This window comes from Clarias gariepinus, chromosome 23 (genome assembly GCF_024256425.1).
Source record: "Clarias gariepinus isolate MV-2021 ecotype Netherlands chromosome 23, CGAR_prim_01v2, whole genome shotgun sequence".
Taxonomy (NCBI): domain Eukaryota; kingdom Metazoa; phylum Chordata; class Actinopteri; order Siluriformes; family Clariidae; genus Clarias; species Clarias gariepinus.
Window position 1 is genome coordinate 21254059 of NC_071122.1, and position 19381 is coordinate 21273439.

The following is a 19381-nucleotide window of genomic DNA, read 5'->3' on the forward strand; positions in this document are numbered from 1 at the left end:
TTCATTTTTTTTAGACAAGCATATAGATTTCCTCACTTGGCTTTAAGAATCTCTCCGTGTCCCTGCCAGCGTCCCTCCTGGTCCAACTGGAGTTCTCGGAGCACACGACTGGGCTTGTAGGCTGAGTTTATCAACAGGGACAGCACCTGAATGGACACACACACACACACACACAGGATGTGTAAAGCAAATATGTATTCAATAAAAATTTATGATTTTCATAATACATAATAGGACATAATAAAATGGTGTGGATTTTTTGCAGGATTTAGTGAAGACTTAGCTCCATGGGTCGCAAGAATGTTAGCAAGGACGATAACAAGAAGAAAAAGAAGACACATTCAGTTTGGTTTTAAAGCAGCTGTTGCCAAAAGGAATCATAAACTAAGAAAATTAGGTTTCATTTCTATTTATTTTTATATTTTACCTTATTTACATGCCTTTTTTGAATGTTTTGTTTGTTATTATATGCAAAAATATAATTATAGTGTTGAAAATTGGTAATATTTTCAAGTGGCCGGAACGGATTATCTAAATTTACATTATTTCCTATGGGAAAATGTGTTTCGAAATACCAAACTCGTCTCCAGGACAGATTAAATTCACATGCTAAGGTTCCACTGTACAATAGAATACAACACAACATAAAATAATCAAAAACAGAATAAAACAGGAGCAAATAAAACAAGGAGACCTGAACTGAACAGTTTTAATGAAGTGACAAAACAGATCAGAAGAGGACAAAAAAGTAAAGAAAAAAAAAACGCAACAGAACAAAGGCTACGATCTCAACATTGTTTAATGTTTTAGTTTTTTTGCTCATATTTACATTTATAATTACAAGTGACGTATCTGACTCTAATGTGGACATGTGCACATTGCACACATTGCACACATTATCTGGGTAAAAACACATTACAGCATGTTTGTGCGTCCACTCCCTTATTTAAACAATTTGTATTTGTTGAAGTCCAGAAAAAGGAAGGAAGCCAGACGCTTCGCTTTAGCTGTTTTATCATCTCCTTATGATGACTGATGATGTCACGGCCCTACACATGTGCAGAGGCAAAATGCTGCATGAGCTCTAATCAGACTCTTCTCATTCAAGTCACAGGACCATGTATCTGATATGTGTCTGATTTAAGACCATATACGAAAGTGACCCAGATCTGTTTTGAAATACATTAGATTTGTGTGTTCGGACATCCCTAAAAAAAAAACACATTAGGCTTAAAAAAAAAACTGGCTTGAGCCACTGCAGGGACTACAGACATGACAGGTGGGGCGCAATGAACGGGAGGGAATTAATGGAAAATAATAGGAAAGTACCTATTCTAATTCATGCTTTTCTTTATTGAAAATAAAGATCGGACACTTGAAACTAAACAATCACACGAAAAGAAATGGATCATTAATACAAGTAAATTAAAATAACATCAGTGAAAAAGTGGAACCATAGTGCAACAATAACGGTTTAACGTCGGCATGTTAATTGCAGAGGAACAATATATAAGGAAACATTCGGTATTATATATGTAATTTCATTTATTCCAATGTTGATGCTGATGTTTCTGTATTTTTGTTAAAAATTTATATTTTATCAGGCAGTACTAGTCTGGCATTTCTAGTTTCCAGTGTGGAATGTTTGATCCTTCAGGCGCTGAACAGAAGGGAAGATCAATATCGTTCTACGCTTTTTGTTGCTGTGCGGCGTTTTGCGATGATCCCTAAATCATACGTTGCGCCGTAGAGAATAATGGTGTTCATGCTTTTAAACATGTAATTTAAGGCGGATGTAGCTTAAAGACAATGTAGAGAGGAAATACATGTGGATATCTTATTTGCGGGTTTATTTACGCAGCTATTGAATTCGGAAATGCGAATATGCGAATATAAAACTAACTTTAACGCGGACACAAACCAGGTCAGTAGCGTACTGTATGTAGTGAGCATAATAAACGTTAATGGATACATTTGTTACATGGACCACAAAAAAGCAGGTGATTCAGCACTATCAGCCTAATCAACCAAAAAGCCAGCCGAAAGGAAAACATGATGAAGCCTATGTTGCGCCTGGATTCATGGTGGGGATGGTGGGGCAGAGGAAAGACCTGTGTGTTTTGTGTCTTAAACCGCTGGCAGCAGATTAGCACAAAGTAGCGAACAAAGTAGGAGGACACTTAAGCCCAATCCCAATTCTACCCCTTAACCCCTACCCCTTACCCCTACCCCTCCGTTTGGCGCGTTCACGTGAAGGGGTAGGGGTGTCTCATTTCTCTTTTGGTTGGACGGGTAGGGGTAAGGGGAAGGGCCAGATAGCCCTCCAAACGAAGATTTTTCAGGACCTCACTTCAAACGAAGGGCTAACGAAATTTTCAAGATGACCGCTCACTCGAGCAAGCAGACCCATAAATTTAACGAATTTTTGCCACTAATAAGGATTTTTATGACAAGTTTTCATTATATGTATATTAATTTTAGTCTCGTGTTTGTGTTTATGGTGATGTTTTGTAAAAAAACGTTTGCAAAAAAAACGCTAAAGTTTGCTAGCGGATAGCGCCGATTGCGCAATATTACAAAAATATATTTTTATGTCATATACACTTTACTGCATGCTACAAACAAATATGAAAGTTCAGTAGCACGGCAGTTTGCCGAGCTTTTGATAACGCATTGTTTGTTTTGCTTACGGCCATACTGTATGTGTATGTGTACATGTAAATGAACGGATACGTATGATGACGTATAACAGTGTTGTAGTGGTGTCCCATTTCTTAGGGGAAATATTTTAACCCTTCCCCTTTCCACTTCGTTTCATGGGACAAGGGGAAGGGGCGAGGGGTAGGGGAAGGGGTAGAAAATAGAATTGGGATTGGGCTTTAGAGACAACACACCCCAGTCACGTTACTAAGCCACTCGACTTCTTTGAAAGAAAGCTCTAGATAAGTAACGAAGTAAGTCTGTTATAACAATTGCACGTGTATTTGATCTGTTTTAAACTTGGTCTTATTTGATCTTATTGGTTTAGAAATTTATATTTCAATAAATAGTACACTTGGCCGATTTCGTTATTTTATTGACAAGTGGGGCACCCCCCTTAAGTGGGGAATGACAGAAAATGTTTGAGAACCGCTGCTTTAATGAACAGTTGACACAGAAGTATAAAACAGAACTCAACAAAATAAAACATTACAATAAAACAGAGCAGAACTGAATTGACCCAAAAAAAAAAACAACAACAAAGAAGTTGACAGAGTAGGACATATTTGACAAAAACACAGAGAGCCACATGGAGCCACAACGCAGCAAATCCAGGTAGAACAAAAACAACAGAATAATGAAAAGCAGCAGTGTTCTGCGAGTAACTGAGACATTTATGACGGAAACACAAACCTCCTTGAGCACCAGGACACAGTTGCCCGGACCGACACACTGCGGCAGCTCGGCGATGCGGCCCTTATTGAGGTACGGCCCGGAGAAACACCTGTGGTTGAAGTAGATCTTGGGACAGCTGTACTTTCCATTGGTCTGACCTGCTACACAACACAATATCCTTTCAGTTACTGTACAACTCCACATGATATTTACATTAAAAATAACGAGGTGTTATTTCTAAAAGAAGATGTTCAGTCCTGATGTTCATCCTCCCGTACAGTCCTTAATTTGCTTCAAGCCATTTTTACATCTTTGGGATATTAAAGGAGTTCCTGGGAGGCCAGTGTTTCAGATGTGAACAGGCAGTCAGGTGTGCTTGATGGTATCCAAGCATTAGTGAAACGCTGGGACAAGTGCATTAGTGTAGCAAGGGATTATATAGAGAGATAAGAGTTTTACTCTCATAACTGTGTTCTGTTATTCTTCACAATGGAAAAGTCTCGGTTTAACTTGAACGCTCATTGTATAATAAATGATTAAAAGTTAAATGTTTTGTCATAAATATAAAATTGCTAGAAAACCGGAAAATGAGTGTGTTTTAGGAGAAATAAAAGGAAAATAATGAAACTCTGAGTGGTAACAGTATCTCCAGCTTACCACACCACTCTGTTATTATCTCTTCCTTTAACAGCTCCAAGTGTTTTTTTTTTTTGCCTTATCACTGTGGTATTGAAAGTTAGATTACTCCCACTGCCATTTAAAAGTGTTTAGTGTTAGAACAAATGAACAAGGAAAAGCTTGCGCTGTTAAGTGTACATGAAAAAGACTTGCGTGTGTGTGTGTGTGTGTGTGTGTGTGTGATTGCGTGTGTAACAGCATGTGTGTAGGTGTTTTTTGGACGTTGAAGTAGCAAACACTTACTCATCTCTGTCTGGCTGTTCAGAGGCTGTTTGAGGGCATCAGGGGAGGAGTCTTTAGCTGGCACTCTGCTGTAGGTGTAAGACAAAGAAAGGATTAGTCTGCAAATACTGAAATTATACACAGCCACGTCTCAGATTTATTCGTTCGTGTGTCCCTTACTGTCTCTCCGGTTGGACGACGGCGATTTTCTTCTGCATTTCGACTGCAGTGAGAACAGACACATACAGGGAAATCAATAAACCTGCCCTGACAGACTGACCAAACTGGAGAGACAATGTTACACAATTTATAAATGGTTTAATCATCCATCATTCACGTGAACGGCCTCATGCAGCTGGTGCACTGATGAGGCGATCTGATCTAACCATCTAACGCTGAGGATGTTAAAGCTGGCAGAAAATATTCATCTGCAGTTTACTGCAATGTAAATATTAAAAACCTTTGGGTTTGCGGGGGTACTGAAGAGGGTAGCCGTTGGTTTCACACCAGCTAACAGGGAAGATGTCCATGGAGTCCATGTGAGTTATGATCTCCGGAACCGGTTGCTTCACTCCTGTAGACCAAAAACAGAGAATTAAAACTCAAAGAAGGCATCAAGATCACTCATGCTTGCAATAAAAACACTAACAAGGCTATCCACATCATCCCCCCTTGACCTGTCTTCCGTGACTGCTTACATCATAATGTAGGAAATGACATGGTTGTCTTAGGAGATGAGTTCATATTTACACAAGGACCACATACAGAAAAAGTTTTTCTTGGGACTTGGGCTTCATCACGGAACTAAAAAGCGCGGATTAAAGCTTCGGATCAGGGTTGCGTCTCTTTGTTTCTACTACTTAATTCAAATTTTACTTGTCATGTGCATGACCACACAGTATGATATGAGTAAAATACTTAAATGACTGTGCATGCCATAAAAGGAAAGATAAGATAGAATTAGAAGAGAAATAAAGAAAATTTATTTTACTGCAACAAGAAAAGGGGGAAAATTGCACCAAGAAAACTAATAAAATTTTAAATAAATTAAATAAAACTAAAATAGAACTATATACTGTGTAATGTATTCATTAAACTTTGCCTTGTACCTACGTGAGTAGTGACATAATGACATATACAGAATGTGCAATATGCAGTATAAGAGGGTTAAGATATGGCGTGTAGGTACTGTATGACAGCAGAATATTCAATGCTTATAATCCTTATCCTAATGCTTGCCCACTTGCAAAATGTCCACTTGCTCCCTCATACATCCCACCCTTTCCATGTCCCATTGTAACAAGATAATCAATGCTACTCCACATGTCAGTGGTCATAATCTTATAGATGATTGGTGAATATAGATTTAATCTGTATATTTACAGATAATTGTTTGCTATATTTAAAGCAAAATAATATGTGTAATAAATAAACAGCAAGCCGTCTCAACAAAATGCGGCATAAACACATGAATCACCTTCTAGTCTGATCCAGATATGTTGACCTTTGACCTTGGTGACCGTAGCCACATGAATGTTTTGAGGACAAACAGGATGAACAGCCTCCAGCATCATGGACTCCTTAAAGCACTGATCAGAGGGGTCCTGATACAAGAAAAAGCACAAAAAGCATGATGTCATACTTTTATTTTATATTTCTGGTGTTCGAAGACACCATAATCACAACTTAATTCTCGTGGAAAGAAACAAGACTCACAGAGGGGAAGCAGTGTTGCGGGGCTGGCTCCGCCTCGCACTGTTTCAGATAGTCAGCCCAGTCAAAGTCCTGCCCTTGGTACCCTACACACACACACACAGACAAAAGACATCATTTAACAAGAAGAGATGACATTACCATACTATTATCAGCTTGGCTGTCATTTGCTCATTCTTTTCTGTATAATACAAAAAGCCTTAGCCCAAAGAACTATTCAAATATTTGAAACACAAATTATCTGTGTTTTAGTCATCTTCAACACTGCCAGTGACGCCTTAAATGTACCTTTCAATCCATTTCTGCTCCGATGTCAGACGACTAATATGATAAGAAGGGTCCACCCTTAGTAAGATGCTACAGAATGAGCTGCATGTTTGTTTTACACTTAGCTCATAATCTAAAATTATTTAGCGCTTACCCTGCCATTTTCATTTACCTAAAAATTTTCAACCAATAGTATATGCAGTGTTAAAAAACGCACTGAGTGGCATATTACATTCTATATATTCAATTCTGCCTGAATCCAAATCACAAAAATTTACACAGACCAGATAAACAAAAACACGTTCGATGTAGAAATATTCTCTCGAGGTTCGTTTTAATTCTTAGCAAGAGCAAGGGCTAAAAAGCTAAAGAAACTTTTTGCAAACATGAATTTGAAATATTTCTTTGGCCCATGAGAACTAAGCCCTACAGTGCATGCACCTGAAGCTTATATAAATCTTAGCCAGGATTTAGGCTTTAACACAATACTGAAAAAAAGCTGGTTAAAGTAATAAATGCCAGAAACTGGAATACATTCTGTGTTATACCTTCTGCATTTGCTAAACAGACAAGAAAATATAGGATTATTTCTTGTTTCAGAATGTTAATGTCAGCCTTTTAAAAGTAGGATCGGGTGTTCCACAAGGCTCCGTTCTAGGACCACTGTTCTAGGCACAATTATTTGTAACTACAACTTTTAACAACCCTAAAAGCTAGCTTAAAAGCTAAAATAAGAATTGGGGTGAATATTGTAAATGCGCTACCTAGCGGTGGACTGAGCTTCACTCCATTCTTGAAGCTCCACTGAGCAGGAAAAATTCCAGGACTGTCCCTGTGACACACAAACAACCTGCTTCCTCCTTTTCTCTCGGCTTCCTCTCTCATATCATCCATCCGCACCAGGAAGAACTGATCATTGAACACCTGTAATGCAAAAGACATGAAACACAAAAACACGATATGAATGATAACTGGATGAGTAGAGTGTAGATCTGTGATCAGATTCCCCATGAAGACTGGTGAATAAATTAATGATAAACAGAATTTGCATTTTGTCAGAACAGGCAGTGAATTCTGGTCATTTAAGATGCCGTTTTCTTTGTGATACATGAACACATGCTTGAGCAAAACACTTGCTTCCAAAGTTAAAAAAATAAATAAATAAACAAATAAAAAAAATAAGGAAGTGAATCTTTAACACAAACCAAAGATACCTAAAGCTTTTACAAGAAATGTATCCTTGGTTTGTGCTAGGAAGCCTTCACTTTAACCAACAGTAAAATTGCTTAAGAAAGAAAAAGAAAAGCTGACACTGGCATGAACATTTATTTTGCATCTGATGACACAGCGATGTAAAAGCACTTTTAAAAAAATCTGTGTTTGGAAATAAGAGAGTTATGTGTGTCAGTCTGCTGGGTAACGGGGGGCTGACGAGGCGGCATATGACCGCCTCTGCAGAAATAAATAGATAGCAATAGAGCAACCTTCCTGCCTGAGACTAGGGGTAAAAGTCATGCCCTAATGCAGGATAAATATAAATGGAAGGCAAAAAATAGACAAGGGAGCAGGAATGAAAATATGCAACTGACAGAGAAAACAACGTTGAGGTATAACTTATTACTGAGTGTAATATTAAAATCATGATTATTCGTATCTATTTTTAAGTCGATTTAGGAATAAGGACCATGTACGGAAATGTAACATGACCTCACAAAATGCAGGTTTATGACATCTTAATGAATAATCGTGGATATGTATTAGAATAGTGCAATGCCTGTAGTCATTATGGAGGAGAAAAAAAAAAATAATAATAATAACATAAGAGTAACTATTCTAGAAATAGAATTAATATAAATTGAATATAAATATTATTACAAAGTGGTTAACCACTTGTTAGGGCCCAAGGACTATGACATCATAACAATCGAGGGCCCTCCTGTTCTTCTAAGGTTTTTTTTTTTCCAGTATCCAGGGCTTTTTGGAGGTCCAAAAAAAGCACATGTTGAAATCTGCAGGTATACATTTATACAGCTGTGCATGTAATGGGCTCCACTTAACAGGAAGGCAGTTATTTTGGGTTGTTTGCAAATATATACACAAGTATGCAAATAAAGGCCATGTAACACCCAGAGAGTGGGCAGGGTCATATGTTTAAAATATGCAGGTTGGTATAATCAGGATATATTGATGAGGGTGAAAGTGTACACTTTCCTGTTTCCTTAGGAGGGGTGTTATAATATAGCTCTGTCACATGCATAACAGATATGAGTGTCACCTGGGAAAGTGTGTGTGTGTTACCTTGACAACAGAAGCAGGGCTGATGGTGAAAGGTGCAACAGAATCAACAGCCTCCAGCTTCATTCCTTCAGAAAAGCAGTGTGGACTAATGGCTGGACGATCCTGAATACACAAACATGCTAAACTTCAGGATACGACCTGCGATGCTTTCTTCATTGAAATACTTATAAACTTGATCGTATGTACAAAGTTCGACCAGTGCTCACCTTATAGAACTCCTCACTAATACTCGAATCCTGTGGCTGATCAGTGATGGCCTGTCTCACTTCGTCCCATTCCTCCTTAGTGCGCAACGGAAGCAAAACTACACACACAAACACAAAGTCAAGCCAAATAAATCAAGTCAGGACATACAGTACAACGATGTTTTTCTCCTATAAGCTAATGGACTCTGATCTACCAGATTCCTCCTCCTGCTGTACTGATCAGCTAAGTTGTAAAACGGCTCACTGCTGAAGCCAAAGTGAAAGAATAATCACTGAAACATAATCAAGAATCAACTCAAGCAGAACACTACATCGGGTGAGATGTAATGACATCTTGATTCCCATAAAAAGTACTATAATAAGGAGCTTGTTAATTAACACAGTAAATAACCATAAAATATAAATAATATAAGACATTTGTAAATATTTACATCCGAAATGTTTTGTTTATAAACATCTGCTTTTATCCAGGCATGAAAAGTGCTTCCCAAGGTGAGCATTCCTAATAATACGCTTTGGCAGAAACGCTTAGAGTTATAAAATGAAATGAATAAATACAACTGCGTTCTTAACAAAATGACTAAGCTGCATGAATCTTTTTTAATAAAAAGGGTAAAATTATTCCTGTTCCACTGAAACCAATTAATGAAAAAACAAAGATAACATGCTGTTGCTTTGTAACCACATACCTCAAAGCTAAGCAGAACTGAAAACTCAACTGGACGACAGAAAAGCTTTCTTAAGCCTTCAAATTCGTCTGTTAAACCTGAAACCATATTAAACGATTTCTAGTATCGAGGGCATTATTGAGGAAGAGAAAAATCAGTTTCTCCAAAGGCATGCTTGGGAAAAAATGTGGATGTAGGAAAAATGTTCCTTTTAACATTTTTTCTTTGGCATGAAATGGCAAGACAGCTCATCATCCTGAGAAGACCATCTACATAATGAACAGTGTCTCCCACACATAGAGGATACTTGACCGTGCAAGCATTTGCCCACCCTTTTTAAAATCTGTCTGGGAGTATAATGCCATCTGCAAGCGATTAATTAGTAGCGGACAGTTCCCTCTGGCACTACCGCTCCTGTACCTGTTTATTCTGCTACCGTGAGAGCGGTGCACTGAAATGAAGTAAATCCAATGGATGCCCGCTGCTTTAAAAAGATTAAGAAGGGCGTTCTGACGGTCGAACATGCTTTGCAGAGAAACAGCTTCACATGGTGAATATAGGGCACTTCTTTGAAACCAATGGAAGATTAACCCCGTGGTGCAACACATCATTGGTCAATCAATCCAATAATCAATCACCGACTCAAAAATAAAGTACTTATACGGAAGTCCTGCTTGTCAACGGAGAAGGCGTTGGATATTAAATTGTGTGCTTAGGTTTTCTGATATCATGTAGACTCAAAGTCACTACTTTTAAAATGTGTATATGTCAAACGCATCGCAAAAATGTATAATATTATTATTTCTGGTCACAGAAATCACAGAAAACAACCATAAAAACATTTTAACTTTTGAAACTGTGCTATTTCTCTGCCCATGTTTGTATAGTTGTTGGAATTCTAGAAGACAACTTGTTAAACCCTTCGAGAAATCTCACTTTCAAACTGGACAAACAACCCAAAGCACTGGAGTAGCTCAGAAACAAGAACCTGAATGTGTTGAAATTTTTGGGCAATGGCATCCAGCCAGATGTGCAAAACTGATTCTGTCAGCTGAATCAGTTTTGCACATCTGGCTGGATGCCATTGCCCGAACATTTTAAGTGTAATTAAATTCTGCTGTAATTGGATGTGTTCTTTTACTTATTGACTCAGAAAGGCAATCTACATCTACGGTACTTTAGCAACCGACCAACCCTGATGCCTCACCTGATGGAGGTCTGAGGGTGCAGCCGTGCTCTTTGGCCCAGCCAGGAAGGTGAAGCAATGGGTTCAGGTAGAAAATCCAGATGACGGAGTGTGTGTCTGAGAGTCCGTCTGTGCCAGAGTAGCGGAGACGGAGGCGACCCCCCACGTTATCCTCGATCACTGCGCCCCAGACCGCTTCGGCATCCTCCTTATCCACCAGCTCCACGCTGAGACCTGGACTCAGCAGGTCTACAGGGTTACAGCCACGCTGGGCCTATGGTCCGTGGAAACATAATAAACAAACACCTTTAAGACCTTTTATGCTTTAAATTATGAGCATCTAAAGCTTATGTAAAAAGCACAGCAACAGTAAGGTTGTGTAATATTTATATTACTCACCCCTTCCAGCAGGTTGGCCGGTGCACTGCCGGATTCGGACAGAGATTTCTCCAGCAGCGACTCCCAGTCCTGATGCTTCTCTCGAACGCCTAAACACAATCACCGGCCGTTAAATAAAAACCGAGCTGCTGTTGTGTGCACAGGCTTAAAATCCCAAACAACAGCTGAAACTAAACCAACTGCCTGTAACTTGCGTCTTTTTGCTTCTACCAGTATCTAAATCGCTTTAAATTGTTTTAGCACTCGACCAGGACTAGACACTCCATCTGAAATTGAGTGCAAATCCATTTGGCCTGCGCACTACAAACTACTAAAGATATCACACAGTACATATTGCTAATGTGTTTGCTAAGAAGAAAGCATTTGGACGATGTATATAATCTTGAGCTGAGATCTAAACTGGGGCACAATCTAGCCACAACATAGGCCGGCCCATCCCCCCACTTCCTCAATACAGAGTGCAAATCAAGCGTGAACTTGCACAAACGGTGCATGATGCTGCAAGGATTATCATATAATCACGTCTCAGGTTAATACGTGCAGCTCCTCCTGGACTGTGCATTGCTTAAAGGGAAGTTAGGATTAGGAGTTTTGCCTGACTCAGTTCTTAGCATATGGGTGGTGCATTTTCATAAATATTTATGACTGAAATGAAGTGTGATTAAAAATTAAACACTAGTTTTACTCTGAAAGAACATTCCAAAAAAAAAAAATAATCTGACATTTATATTGTCAGTTGGAAAAGAATAAGAAAGGATCACCCATATGCCCCTGGTCTTACCCTCAGGAGGTCTCATGGGTCTCCCCTGCTGCCTGCTCCAGCCAATAGGGTGCAGGTCGGCGGCCATGACGTCACACCAGAAATCAGCGCGCCGGTCATCGTGGTAGCCTTCATAGCGTAACAGGAGCAGCTGGCCGCACGTGGTGATGATGGTGGCCACCCAATATGCGCCGTCGGGTTCTCCGCGCACTGGAACCTCCAGCTTCATACCCGGAGTAAGTCCGGTCTGCAGGCCTTGATCCATCTGGGAAGAAGCACAGCAGCTGATTTAACTTGTCACCACTGAAATTATCTATTAAATTCAAGATAAATATTGTAAAGTGTTATCTGTCTGCATTACCTATATAAATAAAAGAAAGTTTGTCTGTACATTGGTCAGAAATCACTCTTTTAATGGTATCTTTACGTTTCATAGACTGGAGGGCCCGAAAGCAGTCTCAGAATTTCCTACTGTATGTCTGTATATCTGAATGTCTGTCCAGCTGATTTTGTCACAGCATCAGGCAAAACTGGCTTGACAGAACTTAATGAAACTTTGCCAGTCCTTAGGTATTTGCCTAAAGTTAAATCTGCACCATAAATGAAATCCAAATGTAGAAGGGGCGTAATAAGCAGTTACTGTATGTGCCAGATTATGTCGCAGCATTCAGCGCTCTTTTAGACAAATGTTGTGCTTTTGCCCATGAGGTGGTCATGCCTATAATCAACACCATAGTTTACCGTAAACACACAGAGTATGCAGAACACACAGTAACTGTCGGAATGCATCTACAAAGCACCCAAATCCTGATAAAACACAAACAAATGTGCGACACAGCATGGCTTACTCCTTTAAAGATGATTAGACAGATCAATGTATCTTTGCACAAGTTTCAGTTTGTCTCATATGTTTCGAAACTGTGGTACTAATAACAAGCAGTAAACAGTAATGTAAGGCACCACTATGAGATAAAACAAGGTCATTAGAGCAAACATATCCTGAGCATTCCGAGGAGAGGGCGTGTCAAATACCGAAACAGAGAACCTTACAAAATTTTATTTCTTTGTATTAATAAGTTAGACAGAAAGTTCTGCTATACAGAAAGATCAGCTTATTTTTGTCTTTAACCTTTTAACTATTTCTACAAACTCTATTGGTACATACGCTAGTATTATATAAACCACTTACATAACTATAGTGAACTATTTATATCAATATATAGAATGATAAAAATAATATAACACTATTTAAAGTCAATGCAAACTGGTTGGTTTCATTTGTGAGTTCACATTTTAATTTAGAACGTATAATTTCTTTTTAATCTATTATCTATCATTATGTTTCTATCTAATGTTTGCCAGTTTTGTTTTATTTTTCAGATTTTTTATGTTTTTCCCTGACTAGTCTCAGTAGGCCTTCGCTGATTATTAATAAACAAATGAAACGTAAATTGATTTACACACAGACACACCCGTATGAACAGAGGTTTTGTGTGCGTTTCCATAAATACAGTTTAAATGTATTGTATTCAATGAAAACAAACAAAAAAAACATAATAGTTGAATAAATATGAAAATTGTTTAGGTACATGGAGAGCATTTGCATGGCTGTGTGTTATTCATGAATGATGTGTTGCGATTAAGGTTAACTGCACCTCCCACATCAAGCTGTGTGTCATAAGTGTGTGTTGGGGCATCATCAGGAAGTGTAAGCGTCAGGCAGAAGAGGAGAGGAGACACAAAACCAAGTTGTACGCTTACATGTTTAAAGGCATGGTGAGGTACGGACAGCGCGCCCGTCTCCTCCAAATGATCGTCCCAGTTAAACTCAGTCATGTCCTGACCAGGGTCCGCGTCTGAAACAGTACAGAACATGTCACATGCTACATGTATATCATTAACCACACACACACTCACACACATAGACACACTCAGAGTAGGCAGTTAAATGTCAAAACCACACTGAGCTATGTGAAGACACATTATTGACACAAAGATTTGTTGAGGTTTTCCTAACAATGCACCAACATACTGCCGAAACCAATTTAGAAAAAGTTGTAATGAATAACAACATTAAATGTAATGAAGGGTACCAGCGGCTCCGCCCCCATGTGCCTGCGTGCTACCCTTACCTGCACATGGAGTGTATATGCGGTCAACTCGCTGGCATTCCTCACACCACCTTAGTGTTTTGTCAGATATATTATTACCTCACAGAATTACATAAAAGTGATGATGACGCCGTCTACTGCAATCTTCAATAAAACCTCCTACTGTTACATGATGAGGGGCCAAACTGAATTTCTGTTTATTGTTTATATACATACACACACTTCGGGAAAAGAAAAACTTGTATAAATATTTTATTAAATTTGATACATTTAATAAATGCTTTGCTATACGTTATATATATTGATAAATATGACAATAATATGATCACATTATTATCATAATATTATATTCATATATTATACATCATACTATTTTTCTTTTCCTGAAATATGTACACACTTTTTTTGGCTGACTCTGGATATAATTTATATGACAGAGAAAGAGAGAGTCAGGCAAAAACAAATGTATACAAACGTCAACAATTGTTATCTGAGACCTTTTTTAAACCTCAAATTAAATTAATGGCAGCAATGTGTAGCTTTAGGTTTCCTCTAAAGATAGTAGGACATCTCAGTAGGATAGTAGGACATCAGTCAGTAGTCACACCATCCTTGATGCTGTCATGTGATCAGAAGAGAGGCATATATTTTTCTTGTTGATGTGTGTATACATTTTTGGCTGAGGCTTTATGAATATGTATATATTAATATGATATATAATATACATTAGTGTTCGTATTATCCTTCAATTTCTTTGGCTCAGAGCTGTCCTGAACATACTATTAGCTTATAATTATTTATGTAGTTTAATATGAGGGGCCGTTCAAGCCAAACCAGGACACGTGTGGAAATTTCTGGTGAATGACCCTTGAAAATCGATGAACAACTTGTTGCCAACTGGAGTTGTTGCCACATCTTCTGTACAGTCCTGACCTCACTCAATCACCCAAGACATTTCCACATATTTGGGCTATTAAAGGAGTTCCTGGAAGGCCAGTGTTTCTGACATGACGCAGGCAGTCTGATCGTGGCTCTGGCGTACTGAGAAAACTTACTACCTTTTTGGTATCTAAGTGCTAGTGAAACACTGGGATAAGTACATTAGTGTAGCAGGGGATTATATAGAGAAATACAGGGAGTTTTTAATCCTGTTATTCTGCACAACCTATTCTTGAACACCCCTCTCAGACTGAGGACAGGTTTGGGTGATATGATGATATATCAATACTGATACGATAACCTATGTCACCATACACTTGTCTGTAGTATCACAGACTTTTTTTTTTGGATTGATTGTGTAAGGTGATAAATACTTCCATTTTAATTTGCCATTACTGGAAGGAGCCTCCAGTGTCAGGCCTTTCAATTCAATTTAATTACATTTTATTTGTATAGCACTTTTAACAACTGTCATTGTCGCAAAGCAGCTTTACACAATCCAAAGGATTATTTAAGTTTGTATGGAATGTGAAGATGTATAACTCAAAATGGTCAGATAGTCCCGAGGGCGACATTGGCAAGGAAAAACTCCCTGAGATGGCAATAGGAAGAAACCGAGAGGCCTTTGTAAAAGACAAAGTGTTAAGCTCTAAAAATGTAATGAAAAGGTAATGAAAGACTCTAGAGTAGGTTATGTGTGGGTTTTCTCCCCAGCATGATAAGCTTTTATATAGACACACACACTAGCTTGTCACGAATGTATATTTAAGAATTCTTCACAACATGAGAGAATAAAAAGCAATGGAATTAATCTTAAGTCAAACTTTAAGGTAAAAAAAAAAAGACTTGTTATACTGTAGTGTAAAAGGAATAAAACACATTAAGATAAGCCGTTATTGGAAAGTAAGCAATTTTGAGGAAATACTTTGCTCTGGTGTGAGTGATTAACAGTTATTAGGATCTCAGGTTGTAACTGCCATCTAGAGCATTAAAGCACGTGTATTAATAGCACATGCTGCAGTAATTACAAAAAAATAAATAAAAAAAAACCAGAAGAAAAAGAGAAATTTAATTCTTTCTCACCGGACTCCAGTGCATCTTGGTTCATTTTGTAACCGGATCTCACAGCGTCTGCAGGAGGAAAGAAAAAAACCTGATTAAAGAGATGCAAGCTAAAAAATGCACTTAAAAATGTGTGAAAATGAGAGAGAGAAAGAGAGAGAGAGAGAGAGAAAGAGAGAGAGAAGAGATCATGAGCTTGAGATCAATGCGGAGATAAGCAGGCGTTGTAAAAAGCCACATTTGACATGTCAGTGTGTGTGGGAGGGAGAAAGAAGAGCGTTTTTTTTTTTTTTTAAGTACATAATGGTTCTTTAAAACAACACAATGCCAGAGAGCTGAACAACAACTTTAAGGCGTAATTAATAAGCCAAACTGGACTGTGTTTGCTTTAGACTGTGTCTAATACTTCTAATAGACTAATATTCATAGAATTAGCGCATTAATCTACCAAACTTGCATGATTAAGCTTTTTTTTTTTTTTTTTTACAAATTTACAAGAAACGTATTCACTAGAGATGGAAGTTAAATAATAATTTCAAAGATTAAATTCATGTATTTGCCACACTGACTCCAAAATGTATTCTTTTCTAATAATTTTTTAAATTATTATTAATATAGGTTTGCATTTCAGGTTGCTGTTCCTCTATAATCCTACAGGTGGTGCTCTCTAAACTATTTGCACATCAGCAGGTAGGAGTAAATTATTTGGATGTCTCTTAATGTGTGAATGAATTGCAATGTCAAGTCCAATATGGATAATCATAAAATCGCAATACAGGTCAAACCAGCGTTTCTTTGTTGTGATCATATCGTATCGGGTGGCCCCTGGTTATACCCATCCCTATCAAATACAGCTTTAGCTAAAAAAAAAAAGAAAAAACTTCCTAGGCTGAAATTCCAGTACCAAGAAAAAGGTTAAACGGTCACGCAAGCTTTACACTGAACACTCTCTTTCTCTCTTTCTCTCTCTCTATCATATGCTTTGTTTGTAAAATTGGTTCTGATTCGTTTATCATCAACAACGCTTACTTTAATATCTGCAATGCTTAGGGATGACACACACTTCAACCCATAAAAGGACACACACACACACACACACACACACACAGAGAAAAAAAGAAAAACCTCTGTAGCAAAAGAACAGCTATTTTCCCACAAGTGCCACATGGGCCGTGACGGGCGTGAACGCTGCACACATTTGACACTCAGCCCTATTGATGTGCTAATACTGTTGAAGGACAATTCCTCTTTCGAACTGTGATCTGATCTGTTTTGAAGGACAGTCGTGGCTGCTTTTAGGGTTTTGTTTTTTCCCCCTGAAAATACTTATTGTCTGCCAATCGCCCATGACGACAGAAGCCTCAGACGCTGTAATAAGGAAATTTATAAGGAAAGTTATATGAAATAGGAATAAGCAAAAAAACCTCATCTCGCTGGAAACACTGTAATAAATGTCTCCCTGTATAAATATAATACACTTTGCGCTATATAAAATACTAAGTACAACACTGAGAGAAAACACATAAAACGCATAATAAACCAACAGTAAGCATCCTGTCAGCAGCAGCTTGCAGGCACAAACACCTCGCTGATAAGAAAGATCAAAGTAGAATGACCGGCAAGTCATACAGCCGCGCTCTTTACACCGCGGCGAGCAGACGAGCATCTCAGAACGCACTGCACCCCACCGAGATGCTCCAAAAAGCAGAAGACTACAGAAGTGGGACTTGTTGTGGGCTAAGAAAAGGATTCCAAAGCCACACACTACTGTATGTACAAACTCATGCAGCAGCTTCTTTTCCTGTTTCTAAAAAATGTTTAATTCAAATACGGTATTAGAAAATCTTCTATCTTCTTAAAAAAAAAGTGATTTTTAGCAAAATACATTCCTATATAGTGCCAACTAAAGCAACGAGCTGAGTGTTAAACCCTAACCAGACCTAAAAAATGGACGCTATTCTTAACAAATAAAACTTTGAGAAAAGTCTCACAGCTTGTTCTCAAATCTAAACCATTCACCGCTTTAAAAAGAATTCAAAAAAAGTCGTTGGAAAAAAAAAACTGTTAAAACAAAGTGGCATTAACTCCACAGCTCCATTCAGCCCGAGCTGTCAAGTTGTCTTTGTGACGCTTGACGTCTCTATTAAAAGGGGAGTTGAGGGAGAGACAGGCTCTCTCTCTGACAGCCGCTAGCTGACCCGAGCCACCCGCCGCGACCCCCCACCTCCCCAAACCCCGCCACCACCGCCATCGCCGCAACCTCCTCCATCACATTGTGCTCAGAGTGAAGCAACAGAAAGAGAGAGAGAGAGAGAGAGAGAGAGAACGAAGTGGGGGGATTGTGTCCCAGAGCTCGAGAATGCATGAGCGAAAGAAAAGGCCATCCTCAATGCCCTGCGTGCTGCTCATTCCACCCAGAGGCTAGAGAACGGTTCGAGAAGAAAAACGGTTGAAATGAGGAACAGGAAGGAAGAGATGGGGTTGGGAAAGAGGAGGAATCTGTAGTTTTGTCGTGTTCTACTTCTGTTGCAGTAGTTATGACATTCCAACGATCACACCACATTTGCCAGAGACAGAATGCTGAAAGATTAAACACCACTTATGTCAGAAAGCTGAATGTATTTGAAGCATCTTGTGATTTTATATACACAGCTTCAAATCTTTTGTAATAACTCTCACTAGGACGAAGCAATCTGAACGTAAACAGTACTTCTCATTAAACGTAGCTTCGAACACGCCAGGCCGCTCCGGACAGTTAAGTAAGGCGCCAGATAGCCGACGCGCCGTTTAATGCCGTACGCCTTCACTCAGTCACTCGACTTCTCATCAGGATCATGGTGTACAGTAATGAGCAATCTATTGGATCACCAATTCGTTTAAGCCATGTCAGAGTGAATTTAGGGAGAAATATGGTGTTCCTGACGCACCCTCAAAGAGTGTTATTAAGAAGATGGTACGGAAACTGGAAACGATAGGGTCATCGATCCCTTCTGCTGGCGGAGGCCGTCTAAAATCTCTGAGACTGGGAGGAAGTCTTAGTCGACATATCGGAGAGCCACAAAAAGGGCAAAATTGCATGTGTATCGTGTCCCCGTCGATCAGGAGCTCAAAGCAAATGATGAATGGAGAAAAGAGTCAGATACTGTCACTGGTTCCGGTACGTTCGGGAACATGGAGCGCTGCGTTGAAATGTGTCTGGCAGAAAACAGAGATCGTTTTCAGCATCGCTGGAGGTACCACAATACCTCAGTGCAGATTCAATTCGTAAGTATCACAATTTTATAAACATCCCCATTTGATGATCATTTTGAGGGGGATTTTTTAACAATTCTAAAACTAATTAACAGGAACAAATTGTTTTCTAATGTGCTAATAGTTTAGAGCACACCTACAGGATGATGACAGAATTGAGAATTTTTACCAATACAAACACATAAATGTAAAAGTAATAATAATAAAAAATATATATTTTGGCGTCAGTGTGGCGATACATGAAT

The 19381-nt window shown here is 38.7% G+C and overlaps 1 protein-coding gene across 2 annotated transcripts in view; it reads right to left on the reverse strand.

The window, feature by feature from the left end:
- sfmbt1 (Scm like with four mbt domains 1) overlaps positions 1 to 19381 on the reverse strand; it is a 32397-nt gene that overhangs the window by 4756 nt on the left and 8260 nt on the right. The window contains exons 2-16 of one of the 2 annotated variants that reach the window (XM_053483676.1): positions 15906 to 15953; positions 13534 to 13628; positions 11794 to 12037; positions 11013 to 11101; positions 10635 to 10887; positions 8760 to 8857; positions 8554 to 8655; positions 7020 to 7179; positions 5992 to 6074; positions 5753 to 5879; positions 4736 to 4849; positions 4456 to 4498; positions 4297 to 4364; positions 3394 to 3533; positions 37 to 146 (exon numbers count right to left, since the gene is read on the reverse strand). In XM_053483676.1, the coding sequence (XP_053339651.1) occupies positions 37 to 146; positions 3394 to 3533; positions 4297 to 4364; positions 4456 to 4498; positions 4736 to 4849; positions 5753 to 5879; positions 5992 to 6074; positions 7020 to 7179; positions 8554 to 8655; positions 8760 to 8857; positions 10635 to 10887; positions 11013 to 11101; positions 11794 to 12037; positions 13534 to 13628; positions 15906 to 15930 (1751 nt within the window). In that variant the 5' untranslated portion in view covers positions 15931 to 15953. Of the gene's footprint in view, positions 1 to 36; positions 147 to 3393; positions 3537 to 4296; positions 4365 to 4455; positions 4499 to 4735; positions 4850 to 5752; positions 5880 to 5991; positions 6075 to 7019; positions 7180 to 8553; positions 8656 to 8759; positions 8858 to 10634; positions 10888 to 11012; positions 11102 to 11793; positions 12038 to 13533; positions 13629 to 15905; positions 15954 to 19381 lie in introns of both variants that reach the window. The other variant, XM_053483675.1, reaches the window with a different exon arrangement.